The 16,931-nt window shown below is 40.4% G+C and overlaps 1 protein-coding gene across 2 annotated transcripts in view; it reads right to left on the reverse strand.

Annotated features, from left to right (window-relative positions):
• npnta (nephronectin a) overlaps window positions 1–16,931 on the reverse strand; it is a 48,992-nt gene that overhangs the window by 2,667 nt on the left and 29,394 nt on the right. For both annotated transcript variants that reach the window (XM_086032530.1, XM_086032529.1), the window contains 8 exons: window positions 16,410–16,529; window positions 13,108–13,227; window positions 11,252–11,386; window positions 9,767–9,889; window positions 7,813–8,247; window positions 2,507–2,590; window positions 1,531–1,629; window positions 429–688 (listed from right to left, as the gene is read on the reverse strand). In XM_086032530.1, coding sequence (XP_085888656.1) covers window positions 429–688; window positions 1,531–1,629; window positions 2,507–2,590; window positions 7,813–8,247; window positions 9,767–9,889; window positions 11,252–11,386; window positions 13,108–13,227; window positions 16,410–16,529 — 1,376 coding nt within the window. The remainder of the gene's footprint in view (window positions 1–428; window positions 689–1,530; window positions 1,630–2,506; window positions 2,591–7,812; window positions 8,248–9,766; window positions 9,890–11,251; window positions 11,387–13,107; window positions 13,228–16,409; window positions 16,530–16,931) is intronic.

A 16,931-nucleotide genomic window follows, 5' to 3' on the forward strand; every position in this document is an offset into this window, starting at 1 on the left:
TTTTTTTTCGAGAAAATAAACTGTAATGTTACTGTAATATTGCAATCCTGACAAGCGGATGTCAAAATTCCATAACGAACATGAACACAACAGACAAGAGTCATCCCATTCTAATAACAAAGCATAATATGAGAAAACAAGTTGTCAAGAAAATAAACCTTTTAAAATAGTATAAATAATAATTGATGCGAGTTGGGAAGGGGGGGTCCTGTGCAAATGAGTACAAAGGGGAGCGCAAGTGAGCAAGCTCATATTTGGAGGCGCACACAGCGAATTAACAATCCAAAAAAGTATCAATGACTTTACCCATTATATGAAGTTGACAACTTAGTTTTGACTAAATAAAAAAAAAAAAAAAAATGTCGCCTAACCCCTACAAAGAGTGAGAAATAATTCAATTCTTTGTGGAATTTGGCGCAAGAACTTACGCTTTCCAGGCCCGTTCCCCACAGCGTTATCTGGGTGTGTCTCCAACTGTTGCCGCCCGTCCTCCCCCACACGGCCGGGCTGTAGCTGGCGCCCTTCTTCACGAACACCTGCAGCATGCCGACGTGGTGGCCCGCCAGCTTGTGGCGGAAGGACAGGCAAAGGTTGCCCTCGTTCCAGGGTGGGGCTAATGGGAGGACCAGCCTCGCCCCCCGCCCCGTCCTCTTGTTGCCCACTTCGGGGATGGTAAGGTAGCGACCACCTGGAGAGATAAACGCCTCCTTTCAGTCAAAGTAAAACCGAATTCTTCAGGATTCTGACTGGCACCACCTAAAAAAAAATACTTGTGTTCATCAAAAATGATACACGTTTTATCTACATGCTGTAACTGTATTTAATATTATTGTAAGTACAGTACAGTACATTGGAAAATACATTTTGAATTAAAATGCATTGCACATTAAATTAAAATGAAAAAAATCTAAATGGTATGAATTACAGGCAGAATATTTGATTATTTTACAATACATTTTCCTTTAGAACACGAGACCAAAACCGGCAAAAATCGGCCGATTTTTTTGCCGTTTTTTGGGGTGAAGGTTTGAATGTCATCTTTGTCTGTTGTAACGTGTTAGAAAAACATACATACACACACATATATATACATATATTTATATATATATAATCACATATACACAAACACACACACATACATTCACACACCAAAAATGTCTACAAAATCATCCATTTATTTAAGATAAAAACATTTAAGAAAAAAAGAATTTTTTTCCTCCGAATAATGTGTATGTTTTCACAATTGTTTTTATTTCAAATGTGACTTTATAGTAGCACTCTGCAGTCTGAAAGGTTCAAACCAGTCATTCTGAGGATGCCAGACGCTTCATGTTTGTCCACCACTGACTCACGTCAACACAATTCAAACATGTCCACCTTTTGTAAAGCTCAAGAACAAAAATGACGGTAATTTGAGTCAAAACTGTTACTCAATGGCATCCCTTTGTCGTATAGTCTCCATCTTGTCTCATGTCATTGAGTCCAAGATGGATGCGTTGTTTACGTTGCTCAACGCCGACAGCTCATTACCTGATGGGTCGGCCGTTGTCTCCCAGTGCACATCTCCGTCTTTGTCCCTGATCCAGCCGCAGAGGCCGTCATCAAAGGAGCAGCTCAGGTAGCCCGAATCTGACCAGGAGGAAGACGGACAACATTTGGGATGCAAAAAAACTTCAAAGAGAGACAGAATTGTCAAGTCACAGCACTACAAGAATAGGACGTATTTATTGAGGATTTTTATTTGGAAGAAAGTCAACAAAAAATACATATTGAAGAGATTACTTTTTCAAAAAAATAAATCTGTGATATTAAAGTGGTTTTCAGACACAAAAGTACAACTTTCAACCGTGTTGGGCTTTGTCAGGACAAAGCAAAGCGAAATGTCACAGCATTTGTAGAAGCTCCAGAGCAGAGTACCCAGTTTGTTGCCCGACCAAGATGGTCCTCTGCTTGGACACTTTCTTATCCCACACCCCACCATAATGTATTTAGTTAAAATTAAATTTAAATTAAAATTATTATATTTCTTCCAAACAAATTGCTTGTAATGATTTTTGGTTAATTGGCTAGCAAAAATCGAAAGTGCAATAGCACAAATTTTATTGCGATAATGTCATGTTTTCTTAGTCATTAGACCTTGAAGAGGGAATTCTGTAGATCTGCTCTATAAAATTTCTCCTCTTTCTACACTTGTATGACAGTTAAAGACATTACTGTAATATATGGCAGGGGCGGTTTGACTGTTAGGATTACGGTATTTCCAAATGGAAACAACATGATTTCCAAGCTAAAATGAGCATGCTCTATTTATAAAAGAAAAAAAAAACCCCATCACTGCATGCAGTCCCAGCATGCGATGGCAAGAGATGATGTTGCCGTGACGACGGAATTAAAGGAAGAACAGCCATCATTTTGTCTGAGCAGCAGATGTTCAAAGACACATTGGCTCACTTGGAGGCGAGTACAAAAGATGCGTGAACGGAATGTGTGACGTGCGCAAGCTTACCGGCGTCATCCTTGGCTTCATCGGCAGTGTTGCCCAGCTCGATGTCAAAGTCTAGCACTGTGTTGAGGTTGTGGTTCCGTGGAACTGAAGAGACAAATAGAGTCACATAAATACGTAAAGAGAAGACAAATTGACGTGTGGCCCAACTTACGGGTTTTTCCAGACACGAGACGACCCCCTCATTCAGTTTTGCTGCTTAGTGTTGGGAGCAAAAATATGACTTTTTTTTTTTTTTTAAGAGTATGTGAATTGAAAAAGAATATTTACATATTTCCTGAAATGGTGTATAGTGGTAAATTTGTTATTTCAATTTCTTAAAAACTAATATTGCTCTTCTCATCTTTCGTCGTTGATTGACAAGGAGAAATCAATAGTGCAGTCAGGTTACGTATATTTTTTAATAATTACATATTGTTAGGTTGTCTAGTTAGTAAAAGAAATCAACTGCTCAAAGTACATAAGACATTTAGATAGAAACACTGATTATATTGAAATATATAACTAGTATATTTATTTAAAAATAATAAATGCCCTTTATTTTTCTTTGCTGATTGGCTACGAGAAATAAGCATTTAAAGAATAATGATCATTATATATTATTAAATGTTACATTCATTCTAATTCTTTTCAGCTATTTTGATTTTGAGTTTATTTGCAGTGAGGTGAAATGTAGGAGAAATTTGGCAAACCATTTAAATGTAAAAAATATTTAAGACATCATAATACCAGTGCCTTTCTTTGTTCACCTGTTTTCTGAGTTTGGTCATGTGACGTACTGTGTATACCATGTGACGGTGTTAATTAAAATATCGTGTTTGGACTAGTGGGGCAGTTGTTTCGAAAATTTGGGATTGACTTCCCTTTAAAAAAATCTTAATGAGTTATTTTTTTGCTGGTTCTCTTGCCGCACAGCGAGAGAAAAAAAAAATGAATTCAGCCTATTATTAGAGTATATGAACTTAAAAAAAAAAACGTTTTAAAACGCTTCAGACTTCCATGAAAAAGAAATCAAAGATGCACATTTGCACTCAAGATCTTAGCATGATTTAATGAGACACAAATAATAATATGTTGGCCCTCTAATGCACTGAGCCTGTTCCAGACGCATGTGACCTCTGATGGGTCCAACAAGTGAGTCATAAATGCTGGCAGAGCGTCTGAATGCCTAAACCCATGTGGAGGAGGAGGAGGAGGCCAGACTCGCACCAGAACCTCCAGCGATCCTTGGCATCCAGTGCTCAATGAGTGTGTGTGCGTGTGTACGCAGATGGTCTTTGAAGGAATGCACCCAGACCACATCACCTCCCCCTCCTCTACTTGGATATCATGCATCCGGTCAAAGTGCGTATAAATAAAATGATCCTGATTAAGGAAAGTGTAACGTGAACTCTGAGGCAAGAAGCTGAAAATAGATCTTCAGCCGTCCTCTTAATAGACATTGGCAGATATTTATCCTTTTCCTATTTCTACTATTTGGACACACCCTGATGCCAGTTCATCATGACCCCGCTGATGAATGTGAGTTTGGGCATCCATTTTATTAAGCTTACGATCGATTCAATGCTCTGGGAAAGAAATGATCTGGATGAATGAGAATATCCACAAGCGTATTTAGAGTGTGGTGTTTTGGTCCTTTATAAGCAGGAGTGTTTAGTTCAAGTACTGATTAATTGGCCCAAAGAGTTAAAGCAGAGCACATCATTCAAGGAAATGCAGTAAAACTATAAACGTTGTTACATTAGTGAACTTGAGTCCCAGGCATTTTAATTGGGATACGGGTTTCATTTCTTAAAGTAGATGGCGTACATGGCTACTAATTGGGGCCAAGGTGTATATTAGAGCTGTGCACGCCATTTGAGCAAATATGGAAAAACTATAAATTAGCGGTCACCAACCTTTTGGAAACAGAGAGCTACTTCTTCCATACCGATTAATGCGACGGGCTACCAGTTTGATACATACTTCTGAAATAAATACACAAATTATCAACAATGTGAGGATAAGCGGTTTGGATAATGGCTGGATGGATTTACCAAGGTAGGAATTAGGTGATATCAATATGCAATACAGTAGTTCGTCTAAAAGTTAAAGATAGACCGATATGTTTTTTTTCAGGGCGGATACTGATACTGATTATTAATAGTCAAGGAGAACGATAACCGCTATTTGGAGCCGCATTTTCATTCAAACTTTTCTTGAAACTCATTAAAAAAAAAATAAAAAAAATAAAAAAATGGGCACCATGCTGGTGACCCCTGCTACAAATATTTTTACTCAACTGCACAGAGTACTAATTAGGGTAGACGTGATGAGTGATTGATTGATAAGAGTGTAGGACACCATTTGAGAAAATATGAGATAACGCGTATTTGGGCTGTCACTTACATAGCGCTTTTCTACCTTGGGTACTCAAAGCACTTTACACTGTACCTCATCTACCTACTGATGACGCAGCAACAGGAACAAATGGGGGTTCAGCATCTTGCTGAAGGATACTTCGACATGGTCACAATGGCCGAGGATCGATCCCACAACTTCCGGGTTGGGAAACGACCACTCTACCACTGAGCCATTTGCTCAAATGCTAAAACTTTGATTTGGGGTGCGATGTTTAGCAGAGAAGACTACATGCTCAGCCATTGAATAAGGAGTTTTGTCTACAAGTGTGACGACATATGGTAAAACAATGCATGATCTGTTTATTTACTCATATTTTATTTAGGGTGCTGTGTTTTTTCAGAGTGGATGACACACTCAGAAAATGACTGAGATGAACTAGCCTTGACGCGAACGTTAGCTCTGTTGTCTGGTCTTTGCTCATTGCCAGCAACATGTTTGCATTAAGATGATAGCGTAGATAGTTTTGAAAATTTGCACGGAATGATGAATCTCTATAAATATCCTTACGCACGCGGAGCCTCGAGGCGCCTTCCTTTTTATTTGCGAGCGCTTATAAGGAATAACTGCTCAGTGGGGAAGTCGTCTCCTAAAAGCAGCTCCCGGAAGCTGTGACTTGCAGACATGTGCTAATGAAATCTTCTCTCCGCCCCTATTCCCCACCCCCACCGACCCCCATTTCTAATTATGTGCCGCCATCTGCCCGTGCAAACACCTCACCTGCGACAACCAACTTTGCAGCTGCACGCATTTCGAGTTCATCTCGTATTGGACCCACTTTAACCCCAAAGAGTCTATTGATGTCCTTGTTAGATTATTAGCAGTAAAAATAAATAAATAAATAAAAAGTTAATTAATTAATTAAAACCACCAGCAGTGATGAATGGACCTTGCACCCACACCCCCCCCAACCCTCTTGTTTTCCTTTTTAAATGGCAGATGCTCAAAAATGATCATCAATCTTTGACTGCATGCTCCATCTACATTAGATGAAAAAAGTTTCATAATTTAGTGTCACCCATCTGTACACATTTCTGATTAGGGAAAAACATTTCGGAGTCGTAAAATACACACAATTCCACCATGAACTTGCAAAAATAGGACATATTGGGGCCCCTGAAAAGCCAATGTCCATTGAATTTGGTATCAATTGGTAAAACTGGTGTTGGAGATAATACTGTATTTGATCATTTTCAAGGGGGTGCTACTGAGCAATCACCGGGGGTCATGTTAAGGTCCTCTGAAACATATTCTCACCAGGATACGCACACTTAACAAATATTGGGATGTTTTGGGGCATGTTGAAGCCCGCCCAAAAAGGCAAATGTTTCATTGCAAAAGTAACACTGTAATCCAACTTCAAGAAAACATTTGTACTGCCTGGTGCTCGGCGATCTCTGAAGTTTTTCAGGTAGGGCACCCCAAGAATATTGACGATGACGTTTGATCAAGCTCTCACTCTTTGGAACAGAGTTACTCAATGTCTGTGATTTTATGGCCAATCATAAAACGTGAGGAAAAAAACTTGAAATCTTCCCTTTTGGCATTGGCCATGTTCAAATGTGGTTGAAATCAGAAAAAATTCCTAGAACAAGTCCATCTTTGAAGGAGCCCTGGAAATGAACAAACCGAACTTAAAATGGCTGTTTCAAAACAAGACAGCATACTGTGTGTGTGTCTTTTCGGGTATAGATTCTTTAAAGACTTTTTTGTGAGTCTACTCATGATCGTCATGGTTTCTAAATGTCTCGTTGCTGTCAAGTTAAATTGCGTTCAGTGGCTGGATTTTCAAAATCTCCAAGAAAAGTCTGCCTTTGAAGGAAGCTTGAAAATGGCCAAAATTCATATTAAAATGACTGCTTCAAACAAAATGACAGCTTTCCTGTGTCTTTTAGAGTATGAGGTTTTGAAACTTTTTTGGTGAGACATGTCTACTAAATTCCATGATGTTAGACTAAACTGGTTTCAAGGGCTGAATTTTCAAAACGTCCAGGACATGCCTGCCTGTGAACGGCATACACGGCCAAATATGACCCTAAAATGTCCGCTTCAAACCAAAATGGCAGACTTCCTGTGTCTTTTTGGGTTTGGGGTCTAGAGACTTTGTTGTGGGTCTACTCATGATAGCCTTGTCTCCTATATCTTACTCTGTTATGTAAACTGGCATCAGGTGCAGAATATTGAACATTTTTACAAGTCCATTCCATGCTAGACGCTTTGCTTTATGGAGATTTCATACAACAGCCGAACTTGGCTGCCAAAACTACCAAAAGACTACCGGTATTACTGTGACTGACTGGCCAGCAAACTCACCAGACCTGAACCCCATTGAGTGTATTTTTTTTGCATGTTTGTTTCTTAATTGGTTATTATGAAATAGTTATTTTTCGTTTTCGATGAAGAATAAGTACATATAAGAGTGTGTTGACTGTTAGCTATAAAGTATAAAATGTGGAAATATTTTTCCCATCGTGAAGTCAATCTATGATTCACTTTTTGAAACGAACTTATGAAATGAAATACATTTTCTGCAACGTTGTAATTTGCTAAACTGCGCCTGTAGACGGAACACAATGTTTTGAATGAGAACTACATGGGTCAAGTTAGGAATCACTGAGCATTTTCACGTCATCTTTCTACCTCAGTGCTCTCAAGTGAATAATAATGATGAGCAAAGGGTGAAAAATAATGTGCTTTATTACCCACGTCAAACATATCCAAGTATCTGAAAGTGCTTTAAAAGACAGATGAACCTTTATTAGCAAAGTAGCTTTTACAACCTTGTGCTGACTCTGAATGGTCATAAAATCCACAAACACTATTTGCTAAATGGCCTGTAATTCCACTAAGAGCCACAAAATGTTTTTTATTCATGCTGTGGGAGGGAGAAAAAAACCCCCAAAACTTACTGTGCACGTCTCCTCGCTGCTTGGTCACATCCTTGTGGATGCTGTTGTCCACAGTGGTCACCTGCGGAGGCAGTGGTGGCGTCGTCGTCGTCGTTGGGGCTCGTCTGGTGGGGGTCACCTGTTTTGGGGGTACGTAGGGCTTGCGAGTGGGTGGGGGCGGCTTCCTGGTGGGGACAAAAGGCTTCTGGGTCGGAGCTGGTATTTTGCGCGGGGATGTCGTTGTCATCCTCCTTGGAGGCACCGTTGTCGTCAGCGCCGGCGGCGTGGGGGCGGCGGTCGTCGTGGTTTTGGGGGCGATGGTAAACACCCTCCTGTGGGTCACCAGGGGACGTAGTGTGGTGGTGGTCCTCCTCTGGTCGATGTCGGGCAGGTGGTTGTGGAAGCTGGGAGGCAATTTGCCAGGCCTCGGCGGGTCTATGACCACCTTGGGAATGGCTAGAATGACAAGAACGTGCAGATGGAGCGCTAACAAGTAGTGAAGATGTAATGAGGCAGACAATTGGCCATTAAGTGTCACAACGACACTTTTAATACGCATTAAGTCGCTTCCTCAAACCTGTGATGTCCCCCAAATGTCTCTCTTTAACTAAAGCGGCACATCGCACAGCCAGGTTTTATAGCACTTAAGCTGTTCAGAGTCACAGGGGAGCTGGAGCCTATCCCAGCAGACTTCTGGTGATACATTTGCATTTAATCTTCAGGAATTGTTTGTTTTTAAAGCTTTATAGAGGTCCAAATTTTTATGTAACTTTCATGTGGAACACATTTATAAAAATATGACATTTTTTCCCCTCTCTATTTAAGCACGGTGTTAATGTTTGAACTGTGCATCATGGTATAGTATCTGACAATAATATTAAATTACTTTTAAAGGAATTTAACCTGTCTTGTTTTTGACTTATTTTTACAGATGGTTAGATGTCGTGGTTGTGTCTCTTATTGTGAGTTGCGAATTTAAGAATCGTTGCATGCAGTGGCCTCTGCACTCCGCATTATGACCTTGGTGTGTTGCCAGGTTCACATGCACCACACACAAAAAAAAACTTATTTCAAAAACTAAACAAATGGCACACAAGAAATCCACATCTAGAAAATGTTAATTATCAAATGTAGACAGGCAAGACATCATGTCACATAGTTCATGTTCAACTCAAGTCGAAAGTCATGAATATCAAGTCACAGTCAAGTAAGAGTCTTTCAGAAGTTTTAGTAAAGAAAGTCCCAAATCTTAAAATCTGCAACTTTTGTCTGACTCGAGCCATATCAGCAGATTTCAGTCCCCCAACTCTGGGACACAGACCACACGCAAAGAACATCTCGATTATATCATGGACTTTGTCCTTTTGTTCTGATGCGCATTCTTCACGTCAGGAGACGTGATGGGGGTCTGTTGTGCTGTCGGGGTAATGGGGGGTCGCCTCATCCGGGTTTCACGTGTGAGGAATGTGTGTGGACAAAGGATGTGTACCTCAGTTGTCGCCTTCTCATTTTACGCTGGACTTTGATATGTGATTCCCACATTGGATACTGCAACAGGATCCCTCCCCCTGACTCCTAACACCCACTCTGCCCTTGATGATGGGAAGAGGAAGAAGCATGTCCTTCCTTCTCACTGGACTGCCACGCCAATAATGTCTGCCGAAGGACTCCATGATTATAATCCTCTAGGAAATAATGGACTGTCTGAGAGTTGGGAGGAACTCCCCTGCAAAATAAATACATTTTGCTAGCTCAATGACTCTTTGGCCTGATTAAATTAAAATGGAAGAGCAACATTCTGGGTAAATGTGATAAGGGTGCAAAAAAAAAAAAAAAGGGGGGGGTTTCGTCAGTGACTGGCAACCCTCACAAAGAAAAGAAGCTCCCAGCTTCTTGGGGGCTTTTGAGGCTATTCCTCCCCAAAGAAAACAGAATGTGAGGCCCCATCCCAGCTCATGTTCACGTGTTGTCTTACGTTTGCAGTCTCGTCCCGTCCCTCTGTAGCCGTCTTTGCACTTGCACTTGTACGAGCCCGGCGTGTTGAAGCAGGTGGCGCAGCCGCCGCAGCGACCGGTCTCCAAAGAGCACTCATCCATGTCTGAAAGGAAAAACGGGAGGGACGGGGCAAACAGAATAAATGGAATGAGCCATCGTGACGTGACTGCAGAAGCTTATTAGCTGGCCGATTGTGGTGGCATGAAGGCAGGATCACAAGGGTTTGACCTGTGCAATGAAAGCCTTATGTAGGTGATACCGTACATTAAGAGCAGAGTCTGTCATTTTCCATTACCTTCAAGGGATGTTTTCAAAAGTCCACAATGCTTATTCACACTGTTTGTTTGCTAAAGCCTTACACAAAAGAGAATTAAGGTTCAGTATGAATGCTTCTGCGATGGACAGCAAGATCATTCAAATTCTACATTATGTATGCGTATAGTATTATGCAGTACAGCCGACCTTGAATGCATTGTAATTTGGGATTTGACAGATTGAACTATGAAGAAGCCAATAAAAACTTTAAGAAAATGTCTTTAAATCGAAGGCTGGAACATTGTAATGCACTGAATAGTATTCTTTATTATTCATATTATTATTCTAATATTTTGTTCATTATGGCCCTCACCATATGACAAATTTATCCTGGTGGAATTTTAAAAATCGTATTTTAGGGGGTCCCGAACCAAAACGTCATTGAGTAGCCCCACCAATCAACATCAGATTGGATGGGCATTTTGATCCTAAAAGGATGCATGAAAAAGTCTCAAGGCACCATGTATAAAATTTAAGAGGAGGTCAGCCATTTTGGTTTGAAGTCAATTCCAAGTTTTATACTTTCACAAATGCCTATTGGGGAATTTTTGTATGCGCCTCAATTGGAACAGGTTACATAGATCAGTAATTCTCAAAGTGTAGTATGGGGATCATTAGTGGTACTTAGGCTCCCTCTAGTGGTACATGATTAGCACTGACTGAGTACAGCTCAATTGTATTTAACTTTGAAGTTCAATACATTTGGAATTAATCATTCAGAAGGCTTTGTTTTAAATATTTGTTAGTTTAAGTTGTTTTAATGGCAGAAAAACGTTTGAAAATAAGTTCCAGACTTTTTATATCCAGTGCATTTAAAAAGCTAAAGCTGGGAATGACAAAACGAGACAAAAATCTCTACCCTCCAGCTCCAGAAGTTTCATTACGTCTGGATTACCACAGCTAAAATGGTTCAAAAAAAGGAGGCCAGGCGGACACAAATAGTCAGCATGAAACCCAGAGGGTTAAAAAGAGTGTAATGGTGAGGAGTTGGAGTTGCCTCATTCTTTCTTTAACACCCGTTTACCTTCACACACCCACTTGCTAGCATGTTTTGAAATAAACTGTTGGATGTACTGCAAATCGCCCAAAGGTTTAAGGACTGGAATTTGTAGTTCCTAATGGCCACAAAATAAATGTGAGTGATGCATACCGATACACTGGTATTTCCCATTGATGTACTGGAGGTCAAAGCCATCGTGGCACTTGCAGATGTAGCTGCCGAATGTGTTGATGCACTTCCGGAAGCGGGGGCACACGGCGATCCCGGTTGCACACTCATCCACGTCTACAAAAATGGTGACGAGAAGGTAAAAGACATACTTATACCCAACATCCATTCTGCTTTCTTTTCAGTGACGTGAGTCTCATCTTTGGGCATGTGGACGTTATTTCAGCATGCAGGCACAAAATAGAATCAAAATTAGAGCGACTGTAGTCTGTGGGCTTGTTTGGGAATAGACCTCACATGTTGTTCCTAGAATATTCCTAGTTCGGCTTTGGGTGCCAAGAGTCGCAGCTCCTGTTACCACCGTGAGTCCCCTGTCACTTTCTCCCTCCACGTCTCCACCTCCCTTGTCAATCTACAATCCATCTGTTTCCAGAACCGCCTATCCTGTCATTTTTATATATTATCACATATTTTTAAATGACCCACATTTGGTATCACTGTGTTTACATTTATTAAACATCTGAAATCATCCAACCAATATGCACGTTAACATCACAATGAAACCACGTTTATTGTGGCAGATACGTTCCAGACCCACATCGCTGATACAGCCAGCTAACTCAGCTAGTCCTGCCCACTGATGCTAACCATAACCTGGCGTTTGTGACAGATTTGCTGGGAGTGATGTTGGCAGTTTAACAACAAAATGTAGTATTACAAAGGTAACAGCTAGCATGCTAACATCTGACATGGTCAGAATTGCTATGCAAATCTAAAGCAAGTTGCACATCCTGAATAGAGAAAAAACAATGAAATGGAAAACATGAACTCATTCAGTGCCATTGACGAATTTATTGTCTTTTGACAGTGCAGCCAGAATTTATTTATATTTTTTTTCTGCGTGTAAAAAATCCCATCAGAAAATGTCTGGCAGTGAATGAGTTAAGTACGGGAGTAATGTGGGATGGCACAATCTAATGCTGCTGTGCAAAATAGTTTATTGCACGCTGTTCGTAACCTCGACATATCATAAGGACATATCATAGTAAACCAAGGACTCCTTGTATACATCATCAATGGGTTTAAAGGGCATTATTGTGCAACTTACGTAAACCATGTAGTGTAAATTCAGAAAAAGAGGCAGACAGAGCTAGAATTTTCACTGTAGCTACCATGTTTTGTTATGTGAGTACATTAAACGACTCGAAGCCACAACCTTCTTGTTTTGAGGTACACATGCTAAGAACCAGTCCATTTTGCCAACAAAAACTATCAAGACAAATACCACTTGAGCTCCGGTGGACAGTCTGTCCTGAAACAAAATAAACAGGTCTTAAAACTCAGACGTAAAAGTTTAGCACTGAGACGGAAGTGGAGCATCCCAGGCAACACCTGCAGCAGGTTTTGTTTCTCCTCCTCCTGTCTTTATGACTGATGTCCATTCCATGTCCTACAATTACCCAACCAACAAGTTATACGGGGCCGTAGGGCAGAAATGAAAACTAGTTAGGGGAACGTACAAAAGGAATGGGTGTGGGCGGCTTGATCACTTGATCAAATTGTTTAACCACTGGGGTCAAAAAAGCTGAGCTCTATTTTGGAGGACGTCCAGCTCTGATTGTTTTTGCTCCCAGGTTTGCTCTACGAAACTAATTTTATTATTTTAAATTGCATGCTCGGCCAAAGTAATGAAAGAAAGTTTTCCCTTAGATCCGGGGAGAAAAACACAGCATTCCTGTTGGTGATGTATTGCGTGAGTCGTTCTACAGAGGGAGGAGCAGCCAGCGGCTCAACTTTCAAGCCAGAGGAGGTAAATAAAGACGGAAAACGTCACTTACCCATGCAGGTTCTGCCATCCGGAGCCAACTGTAGCCCTGGCGACGGACACTGACATCGGACCTCTCCTTTCAGCACCTCGCAACCATATTGGCAGTTGGCCATGCTGCAAGTACGAAGGTCTGGTAGTTACAAAGAAAACAAGACACATTAGCACAAGCTGGTGATCTGAGAGAAAGTACTCCCATGACTTTAATTCCTTGTAGGATAAGGCCAATAGTGGCCTGAAACAAAACACACTGTGACACTGTTGCATTCTAGTGCTTCAGAAACCTCAAAACCTAACTTTTGTATTTATCGACTGTGACCAACTTACACACTTATCTCACTACTTATTGTATCTAACCACTTATATACCTATTCATCTATTATTTATCAAAATTACCAACCATCCATTGTAGGACTGAGAGCTGACTATTAAGACAAACACTACCTAGCTACTTCCCTTCCACCCAACCAACCTTCCAACCTAATCATTTATCACAAGAAATGACTGACTGGCGATTGATTATTGACTGAATGTAAATCATCTGTAAATCAAACATCAGCCAACTAACACTCTTTTCCTAGCCAGTATTTCTCTGAATGACCAACCATCCATTGAAAGTCTGTCGACAACTATCCCTAAAACTACCCACTGACCTATTACTCATTGGTACTGTGAACTAAAGATCACCTGCCATATGACTAATGCTTACCCTAACTACCAAAACTATCCGACCATCATTTATCAGAACTAACTTTGACTGACTGTCAGATCAATCACCAAAGAACCATTGAATCATTATCAATGACTACATCTACTCCTACCAACTGACCTGGCCATAATTTATTTGAAATATTGACTGTTGACAAGCTGTTGATCACCTGTTATTGGTCAAATGATAATCTTACCTACCAATGAATCAATCCATCATTTATCAGAACAATCAACCAACCATTGGCTAACTGACAATCTACACTAGACCTACCGACTTACACAATCGTTAGTTGAAAACTAACAGTAAGCCCACCTACTAGTACTGACCTCACCGTCATTTATCAGAACAAATGGCCGGCCATAAATTGATTGCTGACAGACGCTGACTGCCAATTACTTGTTGATCAACCATTAACTGACAAACCCTACCAACTGACTGACATATCCTTTCCTTTGTTAGTACAGTGAACAGTCGACCAACCGCTATCAGTAATCCTACCAACCGACCTATCACTCATTTTTCAGTACGAATGGCCGACAGTCGACTACTGACTTTAACCCTACCTATCAACCAATCCGTCGTTCGGCACATTGATTGATTGATGACTGACTGTCAATCAACCAACTATCTTAACACCAATTTAGCTATCAATTTATCAGAATGATTGAAAGCTGTAGACAAATAATCATAACCAAAACTATTGACATATCCATCATTCATAATGACTGTTGACCAATTGTTGGTCAACTGCCAGTCGACCTACTATCTCCCATTTTATCAATCAAACAGCCTGACCATCTTCATCTGCCAGGCAACCTACCTTACCACATCCCTACACACATATTTACTTATTGATCCATCAATTATCAACACCACAAGCCAATAATCAACCAATGGCTGACTGAACTCAACCAATCTACCTGTCCAATTACCTACCAACCAACATAGTCATTGGACTGTCTGTCCATAGATTCCATGTTTATCTACTGCTTTCTATCAAGCATTTGAGTACTCTGAGTACTGCATTTTGGACTTTGTTCTCTGTCAGGAAAACAGGGTAGCTGTGGCCCAGTGGTTTGAAATGTGGCCTAAACATAATCTAATCTACCAATACTTCTAATCTATAATTACAACAGACTTGTCTATTTTCCGGCCCATCAGCAACATCAGCGGAGACGTTGTTGGTCCATGTTGTGCACATCAAAACCATGGGAATCCTTCTAAAACGATTACCGTATACGGTCAACTGGAAATGCTCATGTCATCTCAAGAACTTTTAACCGTGAAGAGGAAATTGAAAAGCCAGGCCCGTTCTGCCAGAGCAGTTGTCGACGTCTCGCTGTTTGAGGACGGTGGAGCTGGCTGATTAAATGCTGCACTGATCTATTGATCAGAGCTCAGGCGGCAGGGACAATTCTAATACAGTCCTTCACGCGGCACTACAGAACACAGCCTCAAATGGTGATAAATGAAAAAACAAGCGGGATACTGGAAATGACAGGATGCTCAGGTGGAAAAACACGAGGAGAGAATGTTTATTAGACGAGGTGACGGAATTTATAGGGAGGCATGCACAGACATCAACTCCATTGCTGGGAAACACCACAGGGCAGCCAATAAGATTGCATTGTTCCTAAAGGGTTTAGGTTTCTTACACTCTTACTGTATGTATGGACTGTATTGCGTTGGTAATATCTCATTTAGCATAGTTACAATCCTTTGGTGACCAGAAGTTTTATTTTTTAAACCTTAAAAAGCTCATTCTAGCTTATTACAATCACCCAAGACTGCATTTCAAAGTCCTGCTTTCCTGAATGATCCGACTGTAGAGTAATTGGTCAGTGTTAAAGATATTGCTCATCCGATCAATGGACAATGTACTGTCAATCATTATAGAAGCAATGCTACTACTACAGCACTAAATTTGGTAACATTTCAGAAAATAGATTCATGTAATATTCAAAATACGTCGGGTCACTGACTGTTCGTGCTGCTTTTATTCACATTTACATTTTTATATGCGCACTTCAGTAGAGCATTCTGTCTTTACATAATTATTCAAAATGTCCAGGGATGAGTTAATACTGTTGATGTTTATTTTATTATTTATTTTCATCTGCTTTATTTTTGCTACATATAGTACACTGTTGTTGACTATTGCAGATTGTTTTAGTTCACATACTGAATACTATATAAGGGATGCATAGTATACTATCGAGTATTTTTGATACCAATGGACTACTCTCACTGTGGCTCACGTTCACTTTTTTTTTTTTGCTTATTTACTGTATATTTTGTTTGCATTGAAATCTGCATATATCGTATCCATAGTGTGGTTTGAGCATGTATTTTTTGGTACATGTATTGTATGTACAATTTGTCTTGCTATATACAAGGCTACTATTTTTGCTGCTGTTCGCATTCATTTCTGTATATTTACTGTATAGCATAATTCTGCTGGCAGTGGCTGATATTGAAATTATGTATATTATTCATTTGTTGGATGTTATTATGTGTTGCTGGAATTTTGAGGCATATGAAAGGATCATTGTATTTTACTGTATACATGTACTGGCACACTACATTTACTGTATGAGACATACTTCCACAGGTGCCGTCAGGCATCAGCATGTAGCCGTTGAGGCAGTAGCATTTGTAGCTGCCGTAGGTGTTCATGCACCTGTGTTTGCAGGGCCGTGGCTTCAGCCCGCACTCGTTCAGATCTGCAGACAAGACGAGAAACGGCGTCAGTAGAACGAGGGAGGAGCAGAAATTAGTCAGGGAGGGCAGAGGTGAAGAGGTTGGATCCACTCAGATGGAGCTGTCTGTGTTTGTGGAGAGTTCCGACATGTTTGGACGTGCCCATGGAGCTCACCTTCCACAACAGGAATCCTAGAAGTTACTGAAAGAGTCAACTGCACATAGGGTTGGAAAGGGGCGGCAAATTTCCGGTAAATTTCCTTGAGGATTTTGTAAATATTCCAAATTGGAAGCATGAATTGAAAGGTGTCATATTCCAGCATGAATATAAACATTTTAGTTATTTTTGTCATAAGTGGACATTCATGCACAGCAATACAAATGAAAAGCATGGCATTCCAACAGATTATTTGCAAGTACAACTT

Source organism: Filicampus tigris, chromosome 6, assembly GCF_054856515.1.
Source record: "Filicampus tigris isolate MCC_2025a chromosome 6, RoL_Ftig_1.0, whole genome shotgun sequence".
Lineage (NCBI taxonomy): Eukaryota > Metazoa > Chordata > Actinopteri > Syngnathiformes > Syngnathidae > Filicampus > Filicampus tigris.